General features: G+C 40.4%; 1 protein-coding gene across 1 annotated transcript in view; it reads right to left on the bottom strand.

Annotated features, from left to right (window-relative positions):
• Positions 1-14,302, bottom strand: part of WNT2 (Wnt family member 2) — a 50,430-nt gene that overhangs the window by 13,718 nt on the left and 22,410 nt on the right. The window contains exon 4 of the mRNA XM_006162370.2: positions 8,727-8,991. Within this exon, the coding sequence (XP_006162432.1) occupies positions 8,727-8,991 (265 nt within the window). The remainder of the gene's footprint in view (positions 1-8,726; positions 8,992-14,302) is intronic.

The following is a 14,302-nucleotide window of genomic DNA, read 5'->3' as shown; positions in this document are numbered from 1 at the left end:
TAATATGACATTTACTTAGCTTTGAAGAAGAGATTTACTAGCACAAAATAGGTTTTATAGGGAAAGCACAAATAAAAAGTAAACAAATTTATTATTTTAAAGTACTTTAACATCATCCTTTTGTTTGTAGCAAATTAATATGGTAATTAGAAATGAGTTTTTTTCTATTCCCTCCACTCCCATCAAAGGATGCCTATTTCATTAATTTGTTAGCGTCATTAGTTCAAATGATACCAAAGAATTAGAAATAAGAAAATATCAAAGAATTGGAAAAAAAAAACTTTTTTAAGCTTTATTTTTAAAAATTTTCATGAATTCAACCTGATTGCCACTGTCAATTAATTCAAGTTAGGGCACATTTTTATGTATCCTAAAATTATAGTAAAATTATAGTAATTCTATAAACTATATTTGAATGGTTACACAGATCTGCAGATGTGTCTATAACATAAAATAGCATTTGATGTGAAAAGTGTTTTTGCTTCAGTGGAATAAGATGAACTACTTGCTTTTCCCATTAATAGTAAGTTAATGCAAAAGGCTCCCCAGGGGCTGGCAAATGGTGTGATAGTTAAGGTGCTGGGCTCCCACATGACCAGCCACAGTTTGAGTCCCAGATCTGGTGGCTTGCTTTCTCACTTTCTCTCTCTGTGTCTTTCTCTTGTCAAAATTAATAATAATAATAATAATAATAATAAATAAAACTAAATAAATAATTTTGTAAAAAGGCTCCCCAAACAGTAAAGTAACTGATTATCTTGTGGCAGCTGAAAGTAATAGATACAGTCTGCTGCTGCATTTATTTGAGACTTTTTACTTCAATGACCTGCAAGCAACATCTCAAGCTCTATAAATGTACCACTAACTTGTATATGAGGAAAAATTCCATTTAACACTTTTGTTTAAATGGGAGCTTTCATAGACTGTGCCTTACAAGGTTATCAGGGAGGAGTGTAGACATGCTTAGCAACTCCCTCCAAAGAAAACAAGTTATCATTAAGCTATTAAGCTGTACCAACATACCTAAAAAATCAGCTAACATGTCTTAATATGGACATATTTTTTTATTAATAACTTGCCATTCAGTTCAGTTCAACATTTGTTTATGTGCTAGGAGTTAGGGATCCAAGGAACAAGACAGATAGAGTCCCTGCTATCATGGAATGCCCAGTGGAGTCCAGTGGGGTAGACAGGTAACAAATCAATATTTAAACCAATTACTAAAAGCTGTGGTAAGTGTAAAAATAAGAACAGAGCTCTGTTTGGATCTAGGAGGTGGTAGTGAAGATACAGAAGCAGATAGGTCCTTAATACATTCTAAGAGGTCCTTGTGATAAATTAGACAAAGAAGACAAAAGAGAAAGTGTAACAAATGACTTGCAGGTTTATGACTTGAGCACAGTGTTGGAGGGCAATGTCATCTCCTGAGAAGAGGAAGACTGGAGGGAATTAAGTTTGGGGATTGTGGCAAATTGAGAGTTCAGTTTTGAGCAGAATCAAGTTGATATAAACATGAGAAATCTAGGTGAAGCTGTTAGGCAGGGAATTGGATACAGAATAAGGTTAGAGACACAGATGAGGTTAGGGATAGCATTTAAAGCCATAGGAATAAAGAAGACCAAATCAAAGAGAAAGAACAGAGAGAAAAGATTTAGGTGGAGCCTTAGAGATCTTCAAAATTCAGAAGAGGAGAAACTAGCCACTGAAATAGAGGAAGAAAAGCTATTATCACAAGAAAGAAACCAGGGGCAAGCCCTGTAGTGCAGTGGTTAAACACTATGCATAGAAATACAGATCCCACATCACTGACTGAGGTTCAGATCTCATCCTGGCAGCTTGGAAAATATGCTGTGGATGTGTACATGAATGCCCGAGATCCTGACCAGATGGAGAAATGGAAGAAAAAGGATTGTGGTGTGACCATGCCCTATTGAAGTGTTTCTCTTCCTTTCTTTCTGGTGAGTGAATGCATCCTCTGGCAATTAAAAAGACAAGAAAAAAAAAAACAGTAAAGTGTCGTGTTATGCAGGTCAATATTTAAACCAATTACTAAAAGCTGTGGTAAGTGTAAAAATAAGAACAGAGCTCTGAGTGTTTTAGGAAGGAGTCATATAATTGTATTATACACCATTAAAGAGTTTGAAAAGAGCATTCAATGGACAGTAATTAATTTTAACTTTACAACATCATCAGTAATTTTAACTTTACAACATAATCAGTAATTACCTATGAAAACGGTGACATAAACTTCCCAAAACATTTTTTATACAGTTCTCTTCTGATCCATTTATCTTTACACATTTTGGATATCAATTCATTAATTTCTATGTCTCAAGCTAGAAAGAGATGTATAACTTACTTTTTACCTTGTCAAAATGACAAATGTAAGAAAAATCTATGACAATAGAGGAGCAAGACCTAAAAAACACCACTTTCCTGTCCAAGCTTCAGGGTTCACCAGCACCTACTATGCCCACTGCCTGGCCTGCCTGGATCACCAAGACGACCATGAGGCTGATGAAGCCATGAGGGCAAGGACCTTATCTTTGCATTCTCAGGATTCTGGCACATCCCTCCATGTAGAGGGATCTCAGTGAATAACTGTTCAGTGGAGAAATGAAGGGCCTAAGATGTACTGGTGGAAATCACACATATTAGTATTAATTTTAAAATAAGGTCCACCCATTGCTGTTGGCTGGTATGTTGTTCTCTAGTTTTTCACCAGCTTGTGCGACACAGCGACAGCATTCACAAGGTTCTGCAAACTAGGCCACACCACAGGGCATGTTTAGAGCACCAGTCTTTGAACACCATGATTGGGCTTACGTTTTCATGGATTCTGAGTTCTGTTTGCCAAATTTGACTAATGTGCAACAAAAGCAATACTGAGAGCTTACATCACTCACAGCCTGCAGCTGTCAGTCAGGTATCAGGATTTTCAGCAGGCAACAAGTTAAACTGTTGAGCTCCATTTGCTTTCTGAACTTGACTGGAGAAAAGAGGTGGAGAGTTGTTTGTTTCCTGCTGTCAGAGAGGAGGCCTCAGGGTGACCTCTAGCCCAGGTCAGGTTTTTTACAGCATAACCAGTGAAAGTGGCCTGTGATTAGGTGCAGAGGCAGTTCTCTGGAGAGGAGAGCTGCATTCCTTAGTTAGAGATGAACCTATCTCTAACTTAAGGGCTTCTTTGATTTACAGATGTCTGGGGCAATAACCAGAGTAGATAACCATAGAACTACCAGAATACTCATCCCCAGAAAGCCCAGTTTCCAAGATCTAACTTCCCCTTTTGGCCTGCAAAATGTCACATGCACAACATCACACAGTTGTACGGTACTCTTCAAAGCTGAACTGCATGGGAGAGTATTTATAGTTGAACATCAGAGCACTTACTTTCTTCAGCTGAAGACGAGGGAAAATATCTTTTGTTGTTGCCATAATATCTTTCTTAATTGGTTTTGGGCCAATTATTTCTCAGGAACAATTACTGACATTACACACAGACTCACCACCCAAATTTCAGGAGGTAAATGACACAATGAGAAAGATATGGATTTTTAAATTTTATTTATTTATTTCGTTTTGTTTACCTCTTATAGACCATGCAATCTTGGGGTAAGTTAAGTAACTTTCAGAACTGCAGTTTCCTGCTCTCTCTAAGTGGAATTAATTGCTGTGAAGGGTCAGAAAACATGCCCGTAAGATATGTAGCACAGAGCATGGCACTTAGTTGAACCTCAGCCAGGGTTCCCATCATCCTTCCCCAGCTAGGTCTGTCCTTACCCGGGAATACCATGGGGCTTTCACTTGCATTTTTTTTTGTTTTAAATGAGAGAAGGAGAAGGACTCACTATAGGGTTTTGCCACACTGCAGTCCTTTTTCCCTAGCTCTCTAGCTTCTCAGAATCTGGGGTGCCCGTTGTGTTATCAGACTAACCCAGGAATCCAAATCTGCAGTGAGCTATATGGCTTCTGGCCTTGCAGGGCACTGTGATACTGCTGTGCCACAGTGGCTGGGTCTACCCTGGGGTCTTGACCCTGTAATTCCTGTCATCAAGATTCACTAGTCCTGGTATCATTATTTCAGGACTTCACGGGAAGTCTGACTTGCCTTGTCAGGCTAATTTCAGTGAAAGCTTTGAGGGATGAAATTATTTTACTGTGTTTACTTGCAGTAAAAGAGAATTCATGAAGATGCAAGCCCTAATGTAAACGATTGACTGACCCTCTTATACTGGGCAAGTCACAGCAGGAGACATTTTTTGGATGACATTTATCTAGATCTCCTCAAATAAAGAAACTTTCTTTTTGTAAGATATCAGGTATTCAAAAAAAGAAGTCTCTTGTCTCTTTAGATTGCTTTTTCTTTTCTTTCTTTCTTTTCTTTTCTTTTTCTTTTTTTTTAACCAAATACTTAGGGAAAAGCAGGGAGCATGGACTACTTAAATTGTTGATTTTCCAAGCTTTTATGCGTTTACCTTTGAAAAGACTATAGACTCTCAGAACTAGCCCCTAAGATTTTGATTCGAGAGATCTCTGAAGAGGCATTTTGGAAAATAGTAGACTAGACCTGTAGGCGGACTTTATTCAGTACACAAATCCTACTGACCAAACAAGCTGGCTCTCTTTAGTCAGGAGTTACTTTGAACAGGAAGCAGATATTGATTAGCAAGACCAAAATCAATCAGTTCCAAATTCCAATTACTTGACAATTTTTCATCAGCTCACCACCATTGATTCTCCTTTGCTGGCAAGCGGAAATATTGCCCAATAAATTGAATATTACATGTGCGTGATTTAAAAAATAAACAACAACAACTTTGGCGACCAACAGATAGTGTAATGGTTACGTCGCTGGTCTCCTATATAGTCAACCGTGGTTTGAGTCCCAGACCCATCAATTAAAACTTACACTGGGTACATGTGAGTGCATGCCCAAAATCCTGAGAGGAGACTAGAAGAGAAGGGATTGCAGTGTGGTCATTACTCCTGGGGGGTGATTTTTCGTTTTCTGTTTCTGTCTCTCCGGTAAGCACATGTGCCCTATAGCAAAATCTTCTCTTCAAAAACAACAACAATGATTTAAAACAAAACAAAATGGCCTCAATAAAGCAGACCAGGTGGTATAAGACGTACTGTAGGAAAGGGTTCATGATAATTTTAATAAAGAAAACAGGGAACAAAAATGATATGTTGCTTGATTTAAATATTACTGCAAACTTTTGCCTTGTTTTGAAGGCATTTCCAACACAGAGAAGACCCATTTACCAGAAAACAGATCCTTCATAATACGATATGATGCTAGTGCAGTGGAGAGAATCCCTCCACAATGTGCTCCCTCAGTAATGGGTGCGCGCTGAGTCATTCTTCAGTACAGTCTGAGGTGATGGCAGCATTGACCTATCAACTTTTTGCACAGAGGGAAGACTCACACATCCCACTGTGAACATAGGCAAGAAGCCTTCCATCTCGCAGGCCTCAGATTCTTCATCGCATCTCCTTGCCATCACTAGCAGAGGTTAGAGGGTACTCTGTGATGATTCCATAAGCACAAACTTTCATGATAGATTTGACTAACTTGCTAGAATACATACCATAGGAGTTGACCCTGGCCAGGACAAAGCCTTCTCTTAGAAGGCTCTCACTTGTGCAAACAAGAGCAAGACTCTCAGACAACTACGTGGGTTGAAGCAGGCTTTCTCAGAGAAAAGTCCATATCTCACTCATTTGTATGTAATTTCAAATATGAACAACAAAAATGCTTTTATAATCTAGACTTTTGCTTACATGATATCAAACATTCTGAATCATATTTTTACTTAAATAGCCATCTCATGGTGAGCAAAATTAAAAAGAAATATTGCAAGGTTTACATGGATGACTTTGGTGCCAGTTTTCTTAGGCTCAGCTGAAAAGGGCATTGATTAAAGGTAGTTCAGCTAATTTATGAATAATCCAAGAATCTTATGTCTAATTCAATACACTGGAAGTAGCTACTTAGGAAAAAACAAACAAACAAACAAAAACCCAAAAGAAACAGGGTGGTTTCTGGTTAACCAACATAACCAAGAACTAAATTCACTTATTATCTCTCTCTCATTTTTTTGAGAAAGAAATTTTACAACGAGAGTTTATTTTATCCTGTTATGGGAGGGAGCAAGGGGGGGTAGCATTTTTGCAGGGTCTTGCCATGATGATCCTCTGCCCCAGTCTCTCAGTCACCTAGGATTAAAGATGTCCACAATTGTTCCCAGCCTGTTTTTAGGCTAGTCTGGGAATTGGACCTGGGCTCCCTTGTGGTCATAGCCTCATCCAGCAGGAAATCACTGTGTGCATCATCAGGGCTGGTCCCCAAATTCACATCTTTTAGAGTCAGATAAGCTAAAATGTGTAGAATATAGGACAGAAATAAAGAGAGTTCCCTTGGAATGCTAGCACTTGCAGCTATGTCTCGGGCCTGGTGCAGCTGGAGGCTGAGTTGAACAGTCAAAAGGACAGACTTGCCTCTTACCAACCAAAAGTCACTGGACAAAATCCTTATTCTCTCAAAGCTCCAGTTTCCTTCCTTGTTAGCTGGGGTAATAAAATACTCAACTTATAGGCTTCCTGTGAGAATATTAAGAGGATGCAGATAGAGCCCTGGCATATGGTGGGTACTTCAAGTGCATTTGCTATTATAAGATCAAAAACAGCAGTTTGTTCTAATACAAGGAGAGAGAAAGCAAAGTGTGCAAGAATAACATTGTAAGTCGAAGGGGCAACAAAAATTGAATTTGGAATCCCCTCTGTGGGGAAAAGAAAGTATAGTCTTCATTGAATAGCCATAAGGCAATAAATATTCATCAAGGATAACTGCTTGCCTAGATGTGCAAACTTCTTCAGTCATAAAACCCAGAAAAGATGTGTTGGGGAAGCAGGTGCTCTTACATTTGAAATAGGTTTCTGTTTCATAAGATCTTTTCACATACTTGTCCTGGGAGATAAGTAGGAACAAGTGCGTGGAGTCAGGGCAAAAGCAAGGCCACAAGGTTAGATATCCATCCCCTCCTGCCAGTGAGATCTTGAGCAGGTCATGCATTGTTTTTATCTATACAATGGGGAGGATGACATCTAGGGTTGCTTCTCTGACTTCAAAAAATAAGATGTGAATTTGGTTCTCAGTTGGTGTCTATCATTCAAGAGCCAACCCTTAATTCTTCTCCTTCTTCCTTTTTTCCTTTGTCCAGTAACTAATTCCAAGGAATTCAAGGGCTGCTTTAAAGATTCTATTAATATAAGATAAAGTGTGCAATGATCTTAGCCCAGTACCTGGCAGAGAGAAGTCAATACATTGGGCCTCAAATGATCAAGATATCATCATCTCTATTCTGTTGGAAGGGGGCTGAGGTTCAATAGCTAGTTAATGGCAGATGTGAAGCCAGACCCCTGAGACAAGTCTTTATCCAAGAACAAGTGTCATGGTGATTTGCCTGAAACTTTGGCCTGACAGGTAAGATGACTTGTTAGAGGTCTCAAAGCATGTCAGGAATGTGGGGGGCACAGCATCTGGCCCTTCTGTTCGGTAGTCATTAATCCACAGGCAGCATGTACAAACCTGCTCGAAGACTGTTAGTTTATCACACCACGAAGGAAATACAACCACTCTGGCAAAAAAGAGCCTTGAACCTTGTGACACTCCCTGGTAATCTTGCCTCTTGGACAATCTAATGTGAGGTATCAACTGCCAACTGCATGGTTTCTGTGCAGTTATTTTAGAATAAAAACCAAACTAAATTAGAGGGCTTTTTTGGGTTATTTTTGTTTTGTTTCTTTTCTAATAATGAATTTCTTTTCTCTCTACCAGGTCTAAAAAATTAGCTTGAATCACAGTAGGCTGTAGGCTTCTGTCTCTTCCTACTGACTTAGATTTACACTCCCTTTTATTTTGTACCACAATTTTCTACAAAGAAAGAACTAAGCTTGGAGTTGGATGTTGATCAGGAGGGATGAGAGGTAGAGAATGCACACATATAAAACCAGACAGGTGGGAACAGTTGCTGTGTTGAGGCTGATGGAATTGCTCTTTGAATGAATTGAAGACAGAGAAGGTGCCTTCTGGAAGAGAAGGGTGTAGCATTAATAAACAAAGTGTGCCTTACATAGCCCTTAGACACTATAGTCAAGTAGGTGGAACTAGGAATGTATTCTAGCTTTTCGTATTTGGCAATTTATAAGCATACTGAAAAGAACAAGGGATTGTGAAGTAGGGTAGATTTCTAAAGAAGATAAATGTATGTCCCTGAACCCTTTCCTACAGTCACAGAGACGTTATTTGTAAGGCAGAGGGCTAGGGGATGGTGGTAGACATCACAAAGCTATTTTCCTCTCATCTTCAGCATCACATGAAAGATGCTGGGATGCTAAACATAGTTTACAACAGTCTACTAATTAGGATTTTGTCCAGGATGAATAATTTTGCTAATCTGCATATTTTGACAATTTGCCATGTACATTCTTTTCTGGATTCCTATTTCTCAAGAATATGTACATTATCAATCCACTTCTCCAGCTGCTTAGGAGAGTTCTTTGTGCAGTTTCATTATGAATTATAAAGAATGAGAGGTTTGGACTTGAAGACAGCAGGCTGCACTTACAGAAATGATGGGCTGAAAATACAGAACCTCATTGAAATGATAGAATATTGATTGTTGAAAGACTTACGTTCTTTAGGTAAAATATTTTTAACTTACCTGCCTCTCGGTCCCTGATACAGTAGTCTGGAGAATTCTCAAAATACACGAGGTCATTTTTCGTTGGCTTCTTAAACCTCTTGTTAGCCACAGTGAAACCAGTGCCGTCCTGATTCATGACCACCTGGATGGCCCCATTGTACTTCCTCCAGAGATAATCACCCGTTTTTCTGAAGTCAGCCATGGCCAGCCAGCATGTCCTCAGAGTACATGAGCCACTCACACCATGACACTTGCATTCTTGTTTCAAGAACCGCTTTACAGCCTGCCAGGGAAGAGGGCAAGTTTAGCAGAGTTGGCCTCAAGCACGTGGCATGTGGTGCAACTTTCCTTGTGTCTGAGCAATTAGGAAGTGACTCTGAGGGTGCTGGATCTTGGAGCTAATGACTGGGAGATATTGGGGCGTTTGTCAGTTGCTGGTCACTTTAGCCACAGTGCACTGACTGCAGTAGGCAGGGGTAATGGGTAGAGAGTGGAGAGGTAGTGCCCTACTTGTGAACCCTATTGGCTATCAGTAACACAAATACCTCACTATTTGGGCTGACCCTGCAGCCTACTGGTTCAGGAGCATGATCCCACATAGCTAACTGCATGGTTCAAATCCCAGCCCCTACAGCTTGTAAAACACAATGAGTATGTTGTATGTATGTCCAAACAACAAGGTAGAGAAATGGAGAAAGGATTGTGGAATGACCATACCCCATTGTGTGTGTTGGGGGCGGTGCTTTTTCACTTTCTTCCTCCACTTCTTTCTGGTTCTATCTCTTTCTGGTCAGTGTACATGCCCTCTGGCAAAACAAAACAAAACAACTCCCCACACTATGTAGTAGGGGATACAACCAGTTTGAAGATGAGGTACTGTATTAGAATATTTTCTAAGTAAATATACCTTTATCATATTAAAAATCTATACTGTTGGGGCTGGCAGGTGGCGTGATAGTTAAGGGTGCTGGACTCTCACATGGCATAGTGTGGTTCGAGTCCCGGACCTGGTGGCTTGCTTGCTTTCTCTCTCTCTCTCTTTCTCTCTGTTCTTTTCTGGCCAAATTAAAATAAAATAAAATAATAAAGATAAAAATAAAACAATTCTTAAAAAATATCTATACTGTTACTCAAAATGGATTAACAAAGTAATTTTCAAGTCTCCAACTTTCAATAAACCAATACTAGTAACTGTTACTATTGAGTACTTTCTATGTCTCAGGTACTGTGCTAATACTTTATACAAACTATCTCAATGACTTACTCTTCACAAAAGTCCCATGCTACTATATTTATTTTGAAGATGTTGATGAACAAGACTTAAAGATGTTGAAGCACATGCCCAAAATTACCTAGCCAGCAAATGACAGAATCAAGTTGCACTGGAAGGTGACATTAAAGGCTTATACTAAATTAAGGAGACTATTCCTCAACTCTGGCCAACTTAATCAGTTGAAAGGGCAACATTTGCTCTGATCTTTCTCAGAGAACAAGCAAAGGAAACTGGCACGAGCCTATCTCACATGGCTTCCAACACAAAAGACCCAGGACTGTCCAGGGAAGTTTCTGCTGTGAGCTTGAGATGAGCCAGCAGAGATGCGCCATCCCCAAAGTGATTTGGTGAGTGTTATCTCACTCTTGACTATTTCACCTTGGCTTGCCTAAATGAGGGGAGGCTTTAGCATTCATGGTACTCACAGAATCCCTGAGCTACTGTTCTTGCCATTTTGCAGATGAGGAAACCAGGAATCAGGGAATTAAGGCTCCAAGACCTGAATGTGAAATGGCTGAATGCAAACCCCCATTCATTGGGTTGCTGGGAAAGTTATGGCACATTTTTGCATAGACAAACATAGAAAAATACATCAAGACTTTCCTGATGACCTAATAGAAGTCTTTCTAATTCATATTATGTACAAATAAATGAATTTATTCAAAATGTTTCTCGGAATATGCTTTTTGACTAAAAATCTCTCCTTGTCCCCTTTTTACATGATCCACTACTATAACAATTGTCATCTTTTCCTCTCCTAACACTTAGTGCTAATCTCTTGTTTGAGTCATCAGTTTTCTAAATCATTATAGTATTCAAAGAACTTTTGCTATTCTGCTGACAATGAGGGGCTGCCCCCATCATATACTCAAAGCACTGTGACACACAGAGGGCTGTGAGGGAGACCACCAAACCTGGAGATATCACCAAACCACAGCTTTGGTCCTCACCTCAGGACTAGACCAGAGGAGGAGGAGCCTGCCTGTAGGCAGAAGCCAAGTTGGAGTGTATCAGGGCTGAGGGCACAGGCAGAGGAGATAGCAAACCCCTAATGAGATTCTGCAAACTGGTACTTTGAACAGAATTCTTGGGGTGGATATTTCTTTCTTTCTTTTCTTTTCTTTTTTTTTTGGGGGGTGCGGGGGGGGGAGAGGTTTTTGCTATCGGGCATGTCTCCTTGCCAGAAAGACAGAGAGACAGAAAGTGAGAAATCACCCCCCGGGGGGAATGGCCACACCACAATCTCTTTTCCTCCGTTCTCTTCTCGGGATCTTGGGCATGCACACACACACGCCTGGTGTGATTTTAAGCCATGGGATCAGGGACTCGAACTGTGGTCGACTACATGGGAGTCCAGTGACATAGCCATTATGCCAACTGCTGGTTCTTGGGGTGGGTATTTCTAAGAACTTGGAGGGGGAGTTTCACTCCTGCTCTGCCTACTTCCTGAGCTTCTGATAAGCCATCTTGGTTGTGCAGGAGGAGGTAGATGGCTCCAGAATGCAGCCTGGGGTGTGTGGGGGGAAGGGGAGGAGGCCTCGTGAGTACATGTGTCTTCTAGCAATTAAAAATGACAGAAACAACTAGACACATGAGACGAAGTATCTTTTTTGTCTTTAGATGCTGTTTTCTGCAACAACCTCCTTGGAACATGAGGGTAGTCAGCGTAGGAAAAGCAACAAGCTGCAGATGTAAAGAACTGGGTTCTGGAGGCTTCTACTGAGCTTCTGAAAAAACCCACTTCAGACCTTCCCTACCTCCAGACTTCTTGTGATCCAATTTAATAAGTTTTCCTCATTACTTAGTGTGCACTGGGTCTGTTACTTGTAACCCAAAGTATCTTAAGAGGTGCCATGGCCATTTCTTGATTGTGGTTAATGGCAGGCTTTCTCTGACAGTCACCTTGGGAGAGAGTGAGATGCCTTCTCTGGTATTGGGTTTGCTCATATCTAGCCCTCCTGAACACAGCTCATTCAATGCTCAATCACAGCTGGGGACTACCTCCATCTTTTTGTTCACTGGGTTTGCAGACTGGAAATTTACTCTTTTTTTTTTGAGAGGTTTTTGCTATAGGGTGCATGCGCTCCCCAGACAGACTGAGAGAGACAGAGAGACAGAAAGCGAGAAATCACACCCCAGCGGGATGGCCACGCCATAATCCCTTCTCCTCCATTCTCTTCTCAGGATCTTGGGCACGCACGCACATGCACCCAGCGTGAGTTTTAAGCCACCGGATCTGGGATGCGAACCGCGGTCGACTACGTGAGAGTCCAGCAACGTAGCCATCATGCTAACTGCTGGTCCTCAGACTGGAAATTTAAATCCTCAACCTTTTTAAAGAGGTTTTTGCCTTAGGATGTGTGTGCTCACCAGAGAGAGAGAAAGAGACAGAGATAATGAAAGGGAAAGTGAGAAATCACCCCCCAGCGAGATGACCATACTGCAATTCCTTCTCCTCCATTCCCCTCCTGGGATCTTGGGCATGCACGTACATGCACCCAGCATGAATTTCAAGCCACTGGGTCTAAGATTCATACCATGGTTGGCCATGTGGGAGTCCAGCAACATAATTGCTTCACCATATGCTGGCCCCTAAACCCTCATGGCCCTGCTCAATCAGAAAGGCAGAGGGACGTGGATCTAAGCCAAGGTAGCTGTTTCTGAGAGTAGTTGAGGTGAGAGTAAGGGTACGGGACTGAGAATCTCACATTAAGATTCTAAGTGTAGAATAATTCAAACATTCACGTGTTATAATAACATAATAACCATTAAAAAATTACTGAGTACCTAAAATACATGCCAGGCACTATATCAATATTGTTTATACACATTACCTTACATAATGATTGTTATCACAGTCAGGTGAAGTGTATTATCCCCATTCTATAAAAATTAAGGCTCAGTAAGGAAGTAGAATCCTTAAGAGTCACCCAGCTAGACAGAAGCAGAAGTAGGATGTGAATCAGATATGACTCACTTGAAGACATGTGTCTTTTCTAAAAAAAAAAAAACCCACACATTTAAAATCCTAATATAAATTTCATTGTGATCTTATGAAATTTTAAATTATGCATAATCTGCTTCCCTCCATTCTTTTTAATAATAAAAAATTGGGTAATATTACAGACCTGTTTTAACAAGGAGGAAAGGAGTAGAGAGAGAAATAGGAGGGGATTACATTGCATCTTCCAAACTAATAGTTGTCACAAATTTATTCAATGGGCAACTCACAGGAGTAATATGAAGTAATAATGAAAAGTTAAAAAGATGTTCAGTTTCATGAGTAATCAGAAATGCAAATTGAGGGACCAGCAGTTAGCATAATGGCTATGTGGCTGGACTCCCATGTAGTCAACCACGGTTTGTGTCCTGGATCCAGTGGCTTAAAAACTCATGCCGGGCACGTGTGCCTGTGTGCCCAAGATCCCAAGAGGAGAATGGGCGAGAAGAGATTGCAGCATCGCTATCCCCCTTGGGGGGGGGGTGCTTTCTGTCTCTCTGTCTCTGTCTGTCTGGCGAGTGCATGCACCCTATAGCAAAAACCTCTCCAAAAAAAAAAAATGCAAATTGAAACAATGTAACACTATTTTTTAAGTTTATTTGCTTTCCTAGCAAATTAGCAAGTAATAAAAAAGAATATAATTTGGTGTTGCTAATTATCTGGATAGAGTTTTCTTGGGGGGAGTATGTATGTGTGTGTGTGTGTGTGTGTGTGTGTGTGTGTGTGTGTATATACACACACACACACACACACATTAATTTTAATTTGAGCAGAGAGGGACAGAGTCAGAGAGAGAGAGGGAGGGAGGAAGGGAGAGAGGGAAAGTGAGAAAGTAAGCCATCAGGTCTGGGACTCATATCATGGTGGGCCATGTGGGAGTCTAGTACTCTTAACCACCATGCCACCTGCCAGCCCCAAGGGGTGAGTATTTTGATATACTATTTAAATGGAGAGTGTTTTTGCAATATCTGACAACATTTTAAACCTATGCATCCTTTGACTTGCTGATTCTACTCTGGAAATATCTGCACAAGTTTTGAAGGACCTACATCCTCATGGATGTTCACTGAAGAACAAAAAGCAATAGCAAAATGTGAGTAAAAACCCAAATGACATCAATAGGAAAATAGTTAAGCACATTAAGCTATATACTTAATAATGGATTACTAATTGCTAATAATGGTCTTTGAATAATGAGGTTGGTCAGACTTCTATTCATGAAAGAAAGTTATGTGATAAAAGCAAAATGCAGAATATCTGGTATGATCTATTTTTTTTTTTTGGGGGGGGTTTAGCTGTAGGGGATGACGTGCGCTCGCT

Source organism: Tupaia chinensis, unplaced genomic scaffold (genome assembly GCF_000334495.1).
Source record: "Tupaia chinensis unplaced genomic scaffold, TupChi_1.0 Scaffold139935_1, whole genome shotgun sequence".
NCBI classification, from domain to species: domain Eukaryota; kingdom Metazoa; phylum Chordata; class Mammalia; order Scandentia; family Tupaiidae; genus Tupaia; species Tupaia belangeri.
The sequence above is the reverse complement of the archived record's forward strand: the minus strand, read 5'-3'. Positions and strand labels throughout refer to the sequence as shown.